The sequence below is a fragment of the Pleurodeles waltl genome, chromosome 11 (assembly GCF_031143425.1).
Source record: "Pleurodeles waltl isolate 20211129_DDA chromosome 11, aPleWal1.hap1.20221129, whole genome shotgun sequence".
In the NCBI taxonomy this organism is placed as follows: domain Eukaryota; kingdom Metazoa; phylum Chordata; class Amphibia; order Caudata; family Salamandridae; genus Pleurodeles; species Pleurodeles waltl.
Genome location: NC_090450.1, coordinates 975,744,354 through 975,761,830, shown reverse-complemented (window position 1 = coordinate 975,761,830; position 17,477 = coordinate 975,744,354). Strand labels below are relative to the sequence as shown.

At 42.8% G+C, this 17,477-nt stretch overlaps 1 protein-coding gene across 1 annotated transcript in view; it reads right to left on the bottom strand.

The window, feature by feature from the left end:
• NOC4L (nucleolar complex associated 4 homolog) overlaps positions 1–12,929 on the bottom strand; it is a 56,120-nt gene extending 43,191 nt beyond the window's left edge. Inside the window, exons 1-2 of the mRNA XM_069215247.1 lie at positions 12,711–12,929; positions 4,733–4,856 (exon numbers count right to left, since the gene is read on the bottom strand). Coding sequence (XP_069071348.1) covers positions 4,733–4,856; positions 12,711–12,860 — 274 coding nt within the window. The 5' untranslated portion in view covers positions 12,861–12,929. The remainder of the gene's footprint in view (positions 1–4,732; positions 4,857–12,710) is intronic.
• Positions 12,930–17,477: the final 4,548 nt, after the last annotated feature.

Here is a 17,477-nt window from a genome sequence, read left to right as displayed (position 1 = left end):
ACGCCCACCTCACGCCCAGCACATTCATTCCTTCATGGGCTTGCCTTTCAAAAATCATGTATCATTGGTAATGCTTTACGTTTGTCTCACCTTGGGGCTGTTTTGTTACCGCCTTGCAGACTGACCCTGTTACATGGATAATTGCATGATTGTGAGCAAACTTTTTCCTTTTGTGGCTCTCCTTCGCGATCATGGCGGCCACCGCACTTTCAATCGGCTCGCTAATGTCAACTAATGTTTAATACTTCATTTTCAATTTAAGGGGCAATTAAAGTCCAGTTAGGAATTTACAATGCCAATAGCTATAATTAGAGCAAATGGGAAACCCACTGCATTGCAAATGCTTGTTGAATCTTGCAGCAGCATTTCAGCAAAGTTCCTTACTCTCTCTCCAGAAAAAGAACAAAATGGCCCCTCAAAGAGTTTGCAGCAAAAGGGCGAATACATTTCTGTGCTATTTTAATACCATTACAAATTAATAAGGTAAAATAGACATCATTGCTATGCATTATTGATCGTCCAATCATTGTTTACTTTTCAAAATGTCAAACTAATTGCTTAATGGAACATCACCTTCACCATTCAGTTTTCAAGCACCCTAATTAATACATAATAGTAACAAGAAAAAGCACAAATCTAACAACTACTGCACAAGAGAAACAAAAAACAAAATGTTATAATTTATTAAGTACTAATCTTGGGTTCCGGAATAGCGTGCTAATCGCTGAAAAGAGCTTCACTGCCTCGTCAGGGGTCCTAAACGCTAAATAAAACATGTATCGATCGCTGGGAGAGTGTTTATTTCCAACCAGATTCAAAAGATACAGGATTATGGTGTGGGCGCTCTCTCCTGGACATATAACAAAATGATTGTTTTACAACTGGTAAACATCTACCGATTTTCTAAACTAGCTTTTTACACATTGAACGCCCGGATTTAGAATTTACACTAAAATTACACTGTTTAATTATTGTGAAAACACAGAAAGGCGCAGATGTTATTTAGGTTTTACACCTGACCAGTATAGACACCTGACAATCCTTTCTCACAGCGTTTAATATCCGGAAGTACTAGCATCGGTTGCATAACAACTCACACCTTCACTTTTCAAATGTGTCCACCGGTGGTGGAACTTAAAGCATTTTGTTTAATCTCCCAAATGAAGTTCAGAGATATGCGTTTTCGACTGCGTTTTGCACTCGCAATCTATTTATCATATGGGAATTTGATCATAGAAATCATAAATGTAGTTAGATAGTAAAAAAGAGGCCTCACCAGTGTTAAATATTTTGACCGAACTGCGTACTTTAGTTGCACATACGACAATTGCAACATGTAAACAAAACAATGTCGGTAATGGAGGCAGCCATGTTTGTTTTTGATGTTTTAAGTAACTGGCACCAAGTTAATCCCTTGAGGTGATTAAGGGTGGTTTAGTTTGTTCAATTTTTTGAGGATTATATTCTTGCTGTAAAAATCTATAAATCACTGATCTAGATTCCTCTGTAAATTTCATTAGGCAACCACATATATTTTTTGCTCTCAAAATCTCTACAAATTGTGTGCTATCAATCACTTTCTATGGTGGGTTGAGTCCAGACTGTGATCGGATGACTGGGGTACATCACAACTTGAAAACACCATTTGTAATGAGGGGGTCTCAACTCGGGCTGTTCTCTTGCTTGGGGTGGCAGCAGCCAATATGCAGTCCACAGTCACAGACATTTTTACCTGCATGCCTTTGAGGAAATGCTGCCACCTGGCTTTCCTTGGTTGCGGTCCATCAAGCCTTCATACCTGGGTTCAACTGAATCCATCATGTGTGGGACATGTGTGCGTGTGAAGTCTCCAAGATGTTGTGTTGCAAGCATATGTAGAGCACATTACGGGACAGCCCCTTAAACAGCCCAGACCGGTCCGTTTTTCCAATATCAAAATACTGCTTTTCTATGTAGATCATAGACTCAATTGCTCATTCTAACTAACTGTGTTGTTAACTGTTTTCCTCTTTGAAATTGAAACACTATCTAGACAATGTGACAGCGCGTCTCCAGGCTGAATATCAAACACTGATACTGTTGAGCAATATGTACTGTGTTATAACATCTGAGTTTCCATCCTCTGCCACCTTCTACAGAAGCTCTGACTGCTCGCCATTGCTACCTAGAGAGAATGATGTGCCACAAGGAAGTAAAATCCATAGCTTACTTATCCAACTGGAGTGCAATAATATTGTAGTCCGAGGACAACAGTGCTGTTCATTAACCACTTACTGCCCCCTGGATCCACAAGAAAAGGTCTCACATCAATTAACTACAGGGGGACTGGGTATCACAGCTTTACCACCCTGAAAGGCAGCTCACTCCTACCTTGGGCTGGAGTAAATTTGTCTGTATGTCCAAAGGAGACAACTACCGCGTACCCACAAACATATCTTTGTTGGTGTTTGTTGCAGTATGAAGTCCCGCCCGCCTGGAACGTCTATAACCTTAACCCTGACCCAAAGATTACAAATGCAACCTTATGAGAGCAATCTGCAAAATTTAAATTCTAGCAAACCTTATTCAGAATGTGGAAATTACCCTCACAAATTGCCTTTAAGCACTCAGCTTCCAATAAGGAATGAAAAATAAAATTTGTGAATAGGCCCATGATGCGGATGAGTGGCTTGCAGGTTTGTCACAATATTCCATCATTTGCAATAACAGCACCGGGTTAGTCAGATTCCAGTTTAATGTGGATTGTAGAATCAGGACCTCAAACCGAGATAGATCAAACACAAATTCTATCTGTGATTTTATCAAAATCCAACTAGAGATAATCAGTGGCAGGGGATTGTCAAAAATGATAGAATCGTACACAGGACGACAGAACACTATAGCAGATTACTTTCATGTAACATGGCAATAGCCATTCTGTCTGTGGATCACTGGATTTTAGGGCCATAAACTCAACGACTACAGAAGTGGGGATGCAGCAATACTCAACTTTCTCCAAGGCCTAAAAGCTGTGGCAGAATGGGTCGCGGAAAACAGTCTTAAACTGAACTCTTATAAGACAGAGATGGTGATTCTGGGTGGTCCCTTTTGCCACTGGACCACTGGCTGCTGGTGGAAGATTTTTTTGTCACGGTCTCCTGCCAGCAAGAGCTCCTAGGAATCTAGTGGTTAAATATGAGGAGGAACTTACCTTCCTCAATGAAGTTAACAAGATGGGACCACTTGAACATCTTAAGGAAGATTTTCTTACGCATCCTCAGCAAGGCTCACTACCCTATCTTACAGGAAATAATAGGATCTGTTTTGAGCTAAGCAAACACACTAGATTTAAAATTATCATGTGTTCTCAATCGTCTTCAGCTAGTACAAAATTGCGCAGACCTGAGCTTTGCTGGATCTCCCACGGCAAGATCACATTTAGAATCATCTGCAGACATTGCACTGGCTCACAGGAGATAAAGGAGTCATTTTCAAAAGCCTGTGCACTTGATTCAAATCACTGCATGGTAAGGGGATGGAATTCACAGAGCAGCAACCCTCCTGGTATTCTCCATGAACAGCAGCAAGATCTGCAACAGCTACTTATTAACAGTACCAAAGATATGAAAAGCCAGACAAGGAGGAAGGCCTTTGACTTACCAAGTAACTATTAACTAGAATTCCCGCCCTCCCTTTGGACTTAAGGACAGCCAATCTGCTCAAGTTTAAAAAGAAAAGCTCAACACGTGGTTATTCTCTCAGTAGTAATGTATCAAATAAAGCAAATTAAAAAATATAAACAAATTTAAATAATATATATATTAGCAGAGCAGCGCCTTCTTGGCTTAGATCAGAACTCGCCCTTTAGCTACATAACATGATACAAGCAAGAGAAAGTAAGAAGATAAATTAAATTTTGAAAAAGAAAACAGAAGTGCAATTTGACAGCCTAGTCTTGATAAAACACATTTGCTGTTCTGAACAGTTGTGCAGGGTTGTTTGTCAGAGAGGATACTGCTGCTCAAGTGAATTCGAAACAGTAATGACGACTGCAGGATTGCGAAATTTCATCCACAATACACGATCTGAAACTTTCCATCACACATCTAAGTGGGGAAACTTAGATGCCAATGATCTGCACAGTATCCTCTGAGCCATGATTCATGGAGTTAAAAGGATGTTGATAATTATGATAAGAGACCACTAGTATTCAGCAAAATGAACAACTGCAGTTCCTTCGTATATTACAGTCATAAACTGAAATCTAGGATTGCTCAAGATTCTAACTCATATTCATATTTGAAATTACTTAAATTAAGCATCTGGCAAAACTTATTTGCAAAACGTATTTTTTTTGGAAGGCCAAAAGAGGATCCAGCAACAAAGGTGAATTGTGGGTTCTTCTCTTGCAAAACTTATGTTAGATCACTTCTTCAGACCCAAACTTTGTCTCTTGCATTCCACCTAGTCCACTGTTACTATCTGATTCCACCCACAACTCCACTTGTGTATGTGCATCACAAAAACAGAACTCCCTTTTGTACATATACCAAAGCAAAAGTCAAATGAACGAGTTCCTACACTGGGATCTACAGTACAGACATATAGCAATGAAGGTGTGATTTATACTTTGCGTGGCATGGCTGCTCAAACAGATTGAGACATGCTGGAGGACATATCTGACCACAAGAAAAACATTACCCAGGGAAAGAGTAACACACACCGAAGCAAAAAGTGAAGCGTGGGCACTTACCTGCCGTGGTCTCATCCTCCTCCTCGGGCAAATGGCCAACAAAAAGCTCTCCTCTCTCCAGCAAGGTACCGAACAACCGGCTGCATGTTCGAACTGCACAAAGGAGGTCTTCTTCGTTCTCAGCCTGGACGGAGCAAAGTGTAAAGCAGCATTAAAGTCTGTAAGGACAGCAGAGTAAGCAATCACATTTAGAACCTTTTAAGAAAATGTTTTACTTTGATACTCATTGTGGTGAACAGGGTGCAATCAAAGCAGACCAGAAATACTGAGACAATGGTTTCATCAGCATCTGTGGAATTAAATATCCATCGGGAAGAGACCACTGTAAGAGAGGCCACTGTGACTATGAGTAGAGATCTGAAGTTCCCCCGTCAAGTATTAGTAGTTCATGCAGCACAGGTTTTCAGCTGAATCTTGGTACTTGTAGTCACATGCTTACAATGAGAAAAGTCAATTTACAACTACCAGGGTGCAATGGGCAAAAGACAGGAATGGCAAAACATTTGCACCAAATATGGGAAATGCATGCATCTGATATATTTAAATAAGCAGGTATACTCATTTGCATGGGTGTAGATTCTTAAATGTTCTGCAACGTCATTCCTGTCCCATTAAATCTCATGTTTATCTTAGTTGAGTCAGGTCCTCAAGACACTCAGGCAGATCACAGGGGCTGACATCACTCGATGCTCAGAGGCTACTCTTTTGAGTCGGCCAGATGACAAGATGTATCCCCTCTAGAGGCAGAAGGAGTGTTTAATCTCCCATCTGCTTCGTGCTGCCAAGCAATCTATCCTGTCGCTCTGGTATCAACTGGTACCTGCGACTGAACTCCATTGGATCGACAGACTATGGTGGGTCCTAGGCATGGAAAAGCTCACTCGTGAAACTACGGACACTATTAAGGAATTTGTGACGCAATGGTGGCCATTGCTGCACTTTTTTGCCTCTGACTATAAGGAGCTGGCATGCCCAAAGTGACTCAGAATCCAGAAAATCCTTGAGGACTCCAAGAAAGAGTCCTACTATTATCCATCTACTGCAGATGTCTCTCAGATTCAGGACACCTAACTTATCCTATAGGACTTGTGCTATTCATTTTAGTTGCTTTCGGTATAACAATATTAATACTGCCTTCTCATCGGTTATGCATCCTTCAACATGGCATCCTTCTAGTGGGCAGGCCTAGGGTAAAGGGGGGTGGGGGGTAACTGTTATTTTCAGGATTTGTTCTCCTGTTTTACTGTTCTAAATTCTAATAAAAATGTATTTGACCTAATTGAGTAAAAAATGAATCTTGCCCAATGTGATATGTATGCTAGTACAGTTGATGTCTTCAACAGGATTCAAATATTACATCAGTGGCGTAATAGCCCCCGCAGCTTATGCGTTGCATTGGGGCCCTGGAGGGTAACACAGGCCAGTGGGGTTCCCAAGACTCCAGGGGGACCAAACCTTTCAAGGGGAGTCCCTTAATCAGCAGAAAGTCATATCTTAGGGATATTAATTGGATAAGAGGCCCCTCATAATATTCTGCATGGGGACCCCTTTATTTTGTGTTACGCCACTGTATTGTTTGAATTAGGGTTACAAATCTGATTGGTTAGGGTTAGGACTAGGTTTCTATTGGCCAGTAGGGCTATTTAAGCCTAGGGCTCAGGGCGTCTCAGCCCGGGCGTCTAGGCTAAGGACGGAGACGGCAAGGGCAGCTGCCTGTTTGGGCCTGTTCGGGACTAGTAGGGCCTATGGCCAGAAACGCTGCCCAATTATCCATCGATCAGAAAGGAACCTACTCCCTACACATCCATCAACATGCAAACACATTATACATTACTTTCAGCCTTCCAGATACACACTCCCTGTTCATACAAACGAACAACACTATCCTCTATTTGTTCCACAGAGACTACCTTTCATCATGAGAATTCCCAAACCCAGCCTTCCAACACACCATCTACAAGCACCCTTCCCCTTTCTTCACCAATTATACACGACCATACAATCCTCACACTCCACCACACATATTACCTCTTCCAGTCATCACAACTAACACAAACTCCCCTGACACAAGTCCATCCCCTCTTACACACCTCATATATTCATCTCCAAAACACATCAACACCCCCTGTAATACTCTAATTCCACTCACCAGCACTAACTCACATACAAATCCCTCACCGAAAACCACATCAATATCCCCTCTCACTATTCCACAAACAAAATACAGACCACACACATCAGCACATCAAATCAACACAAACTTTCATTAAACTTATCGTCACACCCACTCCCACCCTCATGACTACACAAAGAATCCAAATCCTGCCCAATCTTTACCCCTACAGTCTCACTCTTCACAAACATCTACCACAAGCACCCCAACACAGCAACATTCATTCACCCGCCTCTCATCCATTACACAATTTAGAGGCTTACATCATGATCCACATGCTCCTCCACCATCCCTAACCCATACTCCTTCCACACTAAAGAGACGCAAACAAAATAAACAACATGCCACTCTTAACTTCGCATCCCCATGTCTATTACCTAGTAAGGCTACCCTACAAAAAAAACAGTACACACTTCATGTCTCTCTCAGCCACCAAGTCCACCACCCACACACACGGACCCAACAAAATGCCTCCTAAACCTGCTGGAAGAGGAACACTAATGAAAAACAAGACTATTGTGACCCTCACACAGTTATCACAACTAACAACACACCTGCTACAAGCTCAAAATATACTGCTCACCCATCTTCTATCTAAACAAAACACTGCCACTAACACACTTTTTCTAAACTGCCAGCTCATAAATGCTCAGTCACTCTCAAAAAACAAGCACCACATCTACGACCTGCTCACAGACAAACAACCTGACTTACTGTTCATAACAGAATCATGGTTGGGAGATGACATGGCCCAAGTGTTGGATGAAGCCCTTCTTCCGGACTATAAAGCCATCACATAAAACCATATAGGCAAGAGAGGAGGTGGACTAGCTATTATATTCAAACAGGCACTAAATCTCAGTAAAACAGGCATTTCCATACAAGCTTGTGAAGCCCTCCGCACCAGATGCCACCCTACTCCAACCTCCTCCTGCAACCTTCTCCTCCTTTACAGACCTCCACCTAACAACTCAACATTCCCAGATGCTTTTCTAGATACAGTCTCAAACCTTATTACATTATGCTCATACCTATGCACTCTTGGGGACCTAAACATTTGGTTTGACAAACCCAATATGCCCAATCCAAAAGCTATCACTACTGGCCTAGTCGCATTGAACCTACATCAGATTGTACACAATCCCACACACATTGCTGGACACATCCTAGATGTCATTTTTGCTAAGCCTGAACTAGTTACTGTTCGTAGCATCACGCCAATCACATGGTCAGACCACCATTTGATAACTTTCCGACATAAAATACCACAAATACACACAACACACAACTACTTACATACATGCACCTATCGACCTTGGAGTAAACTCAATTTTGATGACTTAGAAACACAACTAACAGCCAACACAGATCTAGATACAATTAATTCTGTTCCGAAACTTTATGAGTGGCTACAGGAAGCTTTTGATATCCTAATACCACTAAGAAAAACTGAACAGGACAAATGAAAACCAACACCTTGGAGAAACACAGAACTTAAAAAGAAAGCAACAAATCAGAATGTTGCAGCGGACTTGGTTCAAAACAAACAAAAGTCAAGACAAACTTCAGCTACACAAACTTAACAGAGTATACAAATCATCAATCAAAAAAGCTAAAAAAAAAAAAAAAGGTACTACTCAGACAGAATTCAAAATGCTAAATCTGCAACCAAAGAATTTTAGAACATTCTCAATGAATTTCGAAAACCTATATGCATGGAAGTAAGTCATCCCACTACTCAAGATTTCACAAACAAACTGTCAACTCATTACACAACCAAGGCAGACATATTTGACTCCTACTTAAAACAGGAGAAAACCATCAGCACCAACCCCTTTCCTAAAATACCCTCTAAGAATAAAACAACCCAGCCTCTACAGTCCTTCAAACAAATATCACAAGGTGAATTTATGGATTTGGTCAAAGCAAGCAGGCCTTCTGGCTGCCCTTCTGACCCTTGCCCACCACACATCTTCAAGAACCTTCTTTTATCTACTTCTGCTGCCACACCTGTAAGAAGAATCATCAACAACTCTTTAACTACAGGAACTTTTCCTGTAGATCTGAAAAAGGCATAGATATGACTTATTAAAGAAAAACAAACCTAGACCCGCAAGACCCCAACAACTACAGACCAATAACAAATGGACCTTTCCAGGGCAAACTGATAGAAAGAGCAGCATTCACCCAGATGTCACAATTCATTGAAGACAATTCTATACTTTCAAACTACCAAACTGGATTCCACCCAAGAACAGGCACTGAATCGGCACTTATAGCAATCTGGGATGATCTTAAAAAAACAGTCGACCACAATGGAGTTGCTGCACTACTTCTCTTGGACCTCTCGGCTGCCCTTGATACGGTTGACCATGACACCCTAATTCAAAGAATCCACGAAGCTGGCATAGAAGGGACTGCTCTCAACTGGATTACATCCTACCTTAAAAAAAAAAAACTAATATCATCTATTCTCCCTCCTTCTCGTCCAAACCCTACATCACAAAAGCAGGGGTCCCCCAAGGATCAATCATCTCACCTTTGCTTTTCAACACTTACATGATGATATTACCAGAACTGATCAATGATTTTCATCTCAAATGCTACAACTATGCAGATGACACACAAATACTACTTAAATTAGAATGCCCAAAAAACATTGAAAACTCACTAATCTTCAGTTGCCTCAGAACCGTTGATGAGTGGATGGCTTGGAGCCATCTCAAACTAAATGTCTCCAAAACAGAAATACTCATATGTAGTAACTGGAAAAATTATGACCCACTGTGCGCCTGGCCTGATGATCTCAAACCACCTCCTCAATTATCCAAGGAAGTTAAAAACCTTGGAATCACCATGGACTCCAAGTTAACAATGAATGCCCAAGTGGACTAATTGGCACGAACAAGCTTCATCACCTTGAAGACTCTTCGACGCATCTTCCCCCACCTCGGATTTTCACACAAGGTGCAGGCTATTATCTCGCTTGTACTATCCAAACTGGACTGTGCCAATTGCCTCTACCATGGATCATCTCTACCCATTATGAAAAAAACTATAACGTAGTCAGAACTCCGCAGCCAGGCTACTATTACATGTAAAGCCGCAAGCCCACATTTCCCCTGCCTTGAGAGCACTACACTGGTTACCGTTGCCAGAAGATGCACCTTCAAGCTTCTTTGTATCACCCACAAAGCTGTACATGGAACAGGACCGCTTTTTACCAGAAATAAAATAACCAAATACATTCAACAAAGAAACATCCGCTCAAGATTGACACTCTGCCTTAGAACACCACCATACAAGAAAAAGACTATAGGTGGTACATCCTTCGCCACTTAAGCAGCCAAACTATGGACTTCATTAGCCCCAACTATAAGATCCACATATAACTATATTCTCTTCAGAAGACTATTCAAGAGTTGGCTCTTTCCTTCATAACCACCATATTACCTACACCTCTCCTCTGATGAGTGACAAGTCAAGGGCCCAAATGATGCACGCCACAGATTCAAAGAAACATGTATCAATGTCCCAAAGTGAGACACAAGCTGCAGTTCCCAAGAGTGTAAAGGTGACATACTGAAGCATTCAAGTGAAAGAGTACAAAGTTGCCGAGGAAACAGGCACCAGTCAAATGCCTTAACCGCATATATCACAGCTTCAAAGAATGAGCTCAATGGTCTCAGTGCTCACTCTTGACCGTGGGGGGGCGGGGGGGGTGTTCGTTAACAGGCCCCGGTGGGAATAAAAAAAACAGCCTCACTGAGGGACGTTAGCACAGGTATATCACACGAGTGCATGTGATATAATGCCTCCGCTTGCTTGAACAAAGGTCACTCTAGGTGTAGCATCTTTTGTGACCGCATTCAATGCTGAATTGCTGGTGCCTGAGATTGTAAAATGAAATTAAATGATTAGAGTGACCAGTCCTTGAAACCCCTCAAACCGAGGCACTGCAAATATAGAAGCAGTATGATTTCAACAAAGGGGGCATGAAACTTGCCTCATCAGGGTAAATTTCTATTTCAGCAAATCAGAGACAACTTATCACCCCAATGATAATTTAATGGACTATTAGTGTGCATGCGCTGAGAATAAACTCATAGGTAGTTATAGCTCAAGGGAGAACGAAGCCCTGCCAAGAGGTATGTCTCTAACGATGTACAGATGGGCTTAATACATTATTGTTAAAGATCTTAAATTTCCCCATCGATCACATTGTTCAATCGAGGTTTTTTTTTTTCTTTGCATCCTGGGACCTGTAGTGACAAAGTTATACACGGATAAACAGAACTACAAATCAAGATGCAAAGCAAAAAAACATGGCTTGAAAAGGCGACTTACGCATTGCCCTGTGAAAGTTGTGAGTTCTAAATTAAATAAGTTATCATCGTCTGAGTGGCTCCCAACTCCTGCATAAAGACCCTGCCCTCTAGACTATGGTTCTCCACCCTTACCTGTGATAGAGCTACTTACGTTGATAGAAATTCATCCTGAGCAACTAATAATATCCCAGTTATAAATGTGGCCACCTCAGAAAGGATTACACTAGTGCTCAGTATATGTAAGATAGGAGTTGTGTTCACCCCAGTTCACCAGGCACAGCTGTTAATGTAAAAAAAATAATTTGCCAATGTGGTACCAAAGTCATATTATTAATGTCATTATCTCTTGTTGTAAGGAGACAAGGTATTAAAATGGACACGCAGCACTATCGGAAATCGGTCATAGTCAATGCATAATACTGTGAATGCCTCCTTAAGTAACTACACGTTTTTTTTTTTGTTTTTTTTTTTAACCAAACTGCAGCTTATGACCTCTGAGAATGCATGCATTTTGTCTTGATTAGTTGTTCTTCACTTATGGTACACATACATAAATCGAATCAAAGAAAAGCCTCTAATTCAGTAAGCTGAGCTGCAAGCAGGAGAGCTACTTAAATGTTGCTGGAGAGCTACCAGTAGCTCAACAAGCTACTCGTTGGAGAACCCAGGCCTAGACCTAATACGGATATCTCCAATGGTGGACACATCACTGCTACCATTAGTGATCAGTCAAAGGCAGAGTCCTCAAGCTGTGTTGGTCTATAGGCACGTTGCTTCTCCAGTTCAGGGTTTTCTTTACATTCTGGTACTTACAGTCCTGATTTTTTTTTTTTATCGACAAAACAGCATCTCAAGTTACACGAAGTAAAATCATGACTTAATAACCTGCTGTACTAATAGAACAGGGAAATTCAAGGACTCAGTTCCCTGCAAACCCAACCATGTGGGTGCGTTTCACTCTGCTTCAAATCATCTTATTTCACCCATACTTCACACATCTCCTTAGATTTCAATAATCAACGGTCGCCCTTCGGCAACTAGTCCATCACCAAGGATAACACTTGTAATAAAGAAACTGCAAGAGGTAGCCTTCTCTGTCAATACAAATTTGCGAATCCAAAATGCAATTCTTGTTTGTTTCTTTTTTATTTTCTGAGTTCAGCATCGGAAGGTATGATGTAAATAATTGGAATTAGATGTTTAGATCACGGTAGAGCTCATAGAATAACAATTCTACCACACAATCTACCAATCGATCTGTTGATTATCACGAACGAGGGTGAAGTGACGCCCATGATCTATCCCTAAAAGTCGGTTCTCGCTGGGACGTGCACCTGTGTTCACACGGAACACTCCATTTCAACATGGCCGCGGTATTAGCAAAGGTAAGGGCGGAGCTACCAAGCGCATGCGTACTTCTATTCATACCCAGCCAGGGACACGAAGGCGCATCGCCATAGAAGTTACTCCCATTTACCTGCAAATACTCCAAGATGTCGAAGACGGCGTTTGCGTTCTTCCTGCTCTCCAACACCGCTTCCAGGCTCGTGGCCAGCTTAGTGCGGGTGTCTTCAGCCTCAGGGCGCTCCCCGCTGCGCTTTGCTTTCCTCTCCATGCGCGGCGCCATGCCTAAGCAGACGTACCACGTGCGCAAAAATCTGGCTGGATAGGCTGCGAAGATCACGTGGACGGAAGTGATCGTGAGATATCACTGCTCGTTCGGAGACCCCCAAAAAAGGCCAATTTTCCTCGAAAATATACCTAAATCTAGCTTCCCCAAACAACGTTAACAAACAGAATATTTTTCAAACGGAACACAGGGTACATTACCAGCCATTGGTCCCCCTTAGTTTTTTTTTTTTTATAATAAAGTTGCGATTTTGGGTGACAAAATGTTTAGAGTACTAGTGATTTTTATGACGAAGTCTAGTCGTAACTGATAAATTGAAACAGTTTTGCTTACGTTTTTAGAAGTGTGATTGTTAACACATTTTAGTTATGCCAGGTTTTTGTGAAGCTCCATTATTATTCAAATGGATGCGGATTTCTGATGTTCTGGTCAAACTGCTCCTGCTCATTCAGCCTCCCAATCAGTGTCCCCCGTGTGTGCCATCCCCTGGCGTAAGGAAACTGAATCAGTTAACACTGCACATAAGGCTTTAAACGATAAATTAATTAAGAATTTATTTACGATGGACTCAGCGCGACTCTTCCCTTCGCCAGCCACGATTCAACTCACTCGAAGCGAATTCACGCTACCTAAAAGTTCTAGTTCCAAATAGAATACACATACGCCATGCAATTTACATATACCTGCAACCCCATTAGGATATAACACATATCCCCACTTGCTGACCTACTAACAAGCAACACGTATACATTCAAAGATAAGTGCGAGGAAACATGCAATACAAATCGACATAAATAAATGCTAGAAGACATGAATATGACATTTACATAGCCTGTATGTAATCTTCTAAGTACCAAGGAGGTCTTCTACTCCTCTGACGTCGAAACTCCCGCAACTCTACATGCTGAGCAGTGTTGTACACACTTTTTCTCCCAACTGCCTCTCCTCCTGCCTTCTCCGTACCTATGGACTCCTTTTCTTTATTGTCACTTACAAACTCATCATCATTCATCAACATAAAACTATTGAAACCAGCAGTATTGTCTCACATTTACAAAACCCACACTCCCTCTTTGATAGAAAGCCACTTTCCTTTTATTCCATTTATTATCATTCTCCAACTCCACATAACTTTCACTCACTTTTTTTTTTTACCTTGAATGGGCCCCAAAATTTGGAAAGTCCACCTGTCACTCTCCCATGCTTTATTTTCACCCGATCATCTTCTTCAAAATCACTTTTACTCTCCTTTCTCTCTTCAGTGTCACATGTCTTAAAACTATAGTATGTCATCCAAGCTGGAGTCAATTTTGAACCAGGTTTCCGCCCCCTCATTTTCTCAAAAGGAGACACACCCGTTGCTCTGTTCTCTGTAGTGGAATGAGTCCACACCATCTCATTAACCATTTGCTTCCCATCTTTTCCACATTGCGTGGCCATAAATATAGTACCCTTAACCAGTCTGCTGATCCTTTCCACCATACCATTTGCTTGTGGATTGTACAATGCCATGCAGTGATGTTTAATTCCACAATCTTTAAGAAACTTCTTCATCTCATGCGAAGTGAGTTGTGCACCATTATCTGTTATTAAAACATAAGGGAGACCCTCCTCTTGAAACACCTCATTCATTGTTTCTATTGTACTTCTAGTAGTGATCTCGGGAAAAAAGCTGACCACTACCCATCTGGTGTGAACATCAACCATAACCATGGCATTCTTCAAACAGCTCTTTATAACTTGCATGGGGCCAATGAAATCTAGACATAGAGCACTCCATGGTGATCTTGGATCTTCTATACGGCCTTGCACTCCAGTCACTGCAGTCTTCAATCTTTTTTCACTTTCTTTACAGACTTCACAATCTTCTACCCATTGAGTTATATCACCCATTCCTGGCCACCAGAAATTTTCTCTGACTCTTTTCTTGGTCATCGTTTGTCCCAAATGACCCTCATGAGCCAGCTTAACAATTTTAGTTTTGAGGCCATCCAGTGCCACAAATGTGTCATTTGTCATGATCATTTTATCATCCACTAACATTAGTTCATCCACAACCTTCACATATGCTCGTAAAGATGGCATCACTGTACTCTCTCTCCTTTTGTCCTCTATTTGACTTAGTTGTTTTTTTAAACTTGTTGTATTGTTTGCCGGTTGTCCCCACACTTCCAGGAGCATCACCTTCACCGTTCGTAATGTCTTTTTTATTTTATTTTTTCATGCATTGTTCCAACATCTCTAATACTTTTTTTGCAATACTTATCGCATCTTTGGAGAGGGAGAGGATGAGTTGGGTGTCGTCGGCGTAGGAGATGATGGTCATCCCTTAGCTTCTGACGATGGTGGGTAGTGGGGCCATGTAGACGTTGAACAGTGTGGGGCTGAGGGAGGATCCTTGGGGCACTCTGCAGTTGGGTGTGGGTTCTGCGAGGAAGGGGGCAAGTCTCACTCATTGCGTTCTGCCGGAGAGGAAGGATTGGATCCAGTCGAGGGCCTTGTCTCTAATGCCGGCTTCGTGGAGTCTTCTTATCAGGGTGTGATGGGAGGCTGTGTCGAAAGCTGCAGAGGGATCAAGTAGGATGAGTGCCGTCGTCTCTCCCTTGTCCAGTAGGGAGCGGATGTCGTCTGTTGTGGACAGGAGTGCCTTTTTGGGGCTGTCGTTTGACCTGACTCCGGATTGGGTGATGTCAAGGATGTTGTGGCTTTCTAAAAACGTGGTGAGTTGGCGTGGACTGCTTTTTCTATGACTTTCGCAGGAAATGGAAGTAAGGAGATGGGCCTGCAATTTTTTTAATCAGTGGGGTCAGCCAAGGGTTTCTTGAGGAGGGGGTTGATCTCACTGTGTTTCTAGTTGTCGGGGAAGGTGGCGGCAGCTAGTGAGCAGTTGATGGTGAGGCAGAGCTTGGGGGCGATGATGTCTGCTGCTTTGTTGAAGTCGTGATGGGGGCATGGGTCCGTGGGGGCCTCTGAGTGTATTGACTTCATGGTTTTCAGTGTATCTTCAGTAGAGAGGGGTGTCCAGGTGGAGACTGTGGGTTTGGTGGCATCAGTGTTTGGACAGGGGAGTTCTGCACGTGGTTGTCCTTGTTGAAACTGTTGTAGATGGTCTTGATTTTGGGATGGAAGTAGGTGTTGAGTCTGTTGTATAGGTCCTGTGAGGGTGGGATGTCCGTGGTCTTGCTGTTGGGTTGGGCGAACTCCTTGATGATGTTGAAGAGTTCCTTGCTGTTGTGTGCCTGTGACGAGATCCTGTCTTGGCTAGCCTTCCTTCTGGTGTTTCTGATGAGTTGGTGGTGTGCGGTGGTGGTGGCTTTGAAGTTGCTGTGGGCTTCTGTGGATTTAGTGTTTCTCCAGATTTCCTCAAGGGGGTCTTGTGGTTTCTTGAGGTGGAAGTTGAGGTCTCCCAGCAGGGTGTAGTTGGTGGCTGTGATGGCTTGTGCGGAGATGAAGTCCGTGATGGAGTCGGCGAAAGGTGTGCAGGGTCTGGGAGGGCGGTAGATGATAGTTCCCCTAATGGTGGATATCAGGCTGGTGTGTAGCTTAAAGTGGAGGGGTTCAATCAGATTAGTGGCTGCTTTGGAGTCTTCAGAGTGTGTGTTAAGGCGGAGGTTGGACCTGTGGACAATGGCCTTTCCCCCCTACCCCCCTGGGCGGCTGGGACGATGTTGTACCCCTGGGGGATGGCGATGTCTGGGCCTGAGATGTTGTTGGTCCAGGTCTCAGTGAGGAATGCGACTTCCGGGGTGATGCTGTCAAGGAGGTCCCAGATTTCGGTGGCGTGTTTATTGAGGGAGCGGATGTTGTGGAGGATGCACTTCAAGGGTTTCAGGTTCAGTGAGTTCCAGAGGAGCTCCAGAGGAAGGTGAATGACCAAATATAGTGTGAAGGGAAGCTAAATATTCACACATCTGGTCTAGAGTTGCCCCGTCTCCTGGAAAGGAAGGGAGACGCAGGGCAGTCTCCGACCTCATCACCTCAACCAAAAATGATAGGAGGTCGTACGCGGTGAAGTCAGCAACCTTCGTGACTTCGACCGCTTGCAAGACTTACCAATGGAGAATGGCGTCCATGAGAACGAAAATCCCTGTGAACGGTCGTCAGTCCAAGAAGGAGACCTCATTCGATGGGAAGACAGAGATGATTCCAACATTTGCACCATTAGAACCTTCATCCAAAGCTCTTGTAGAGCTTTCAGCCGAAGTTGCAGACAGGACCCAAACTTTTGGCATCATGGTGTTTGTCCAGGCACTACATGCAAACGGAATGGAGGTCGTAGGCAATATTTGCCATCCACAGGACCCACGAGGTTTAAACCCTAAAGTCACAGAAAGCACACTGTTTAATATGACAAAAATATCAAAGTAGGTTAAAAACGGCTTGACCAACTATTACCAGATCCGTGTTGCAAGAGCGGAAAAGAAGGAACTGACGCTGGCGCCTCAGCGAGGGAGTTATATGGACTCTGCTGACATCACATCAGGTGGACACGGAGTTGCGTGATGCCCTTTTCTGACACGCAGACATGCTATGCGAAAAAAGTTTCCGGATTCAGGCTCGCACCTGGGAGAATTCTAAAGTAATAAATCTGCAGCAAGAGGTCTCTCTCAAATA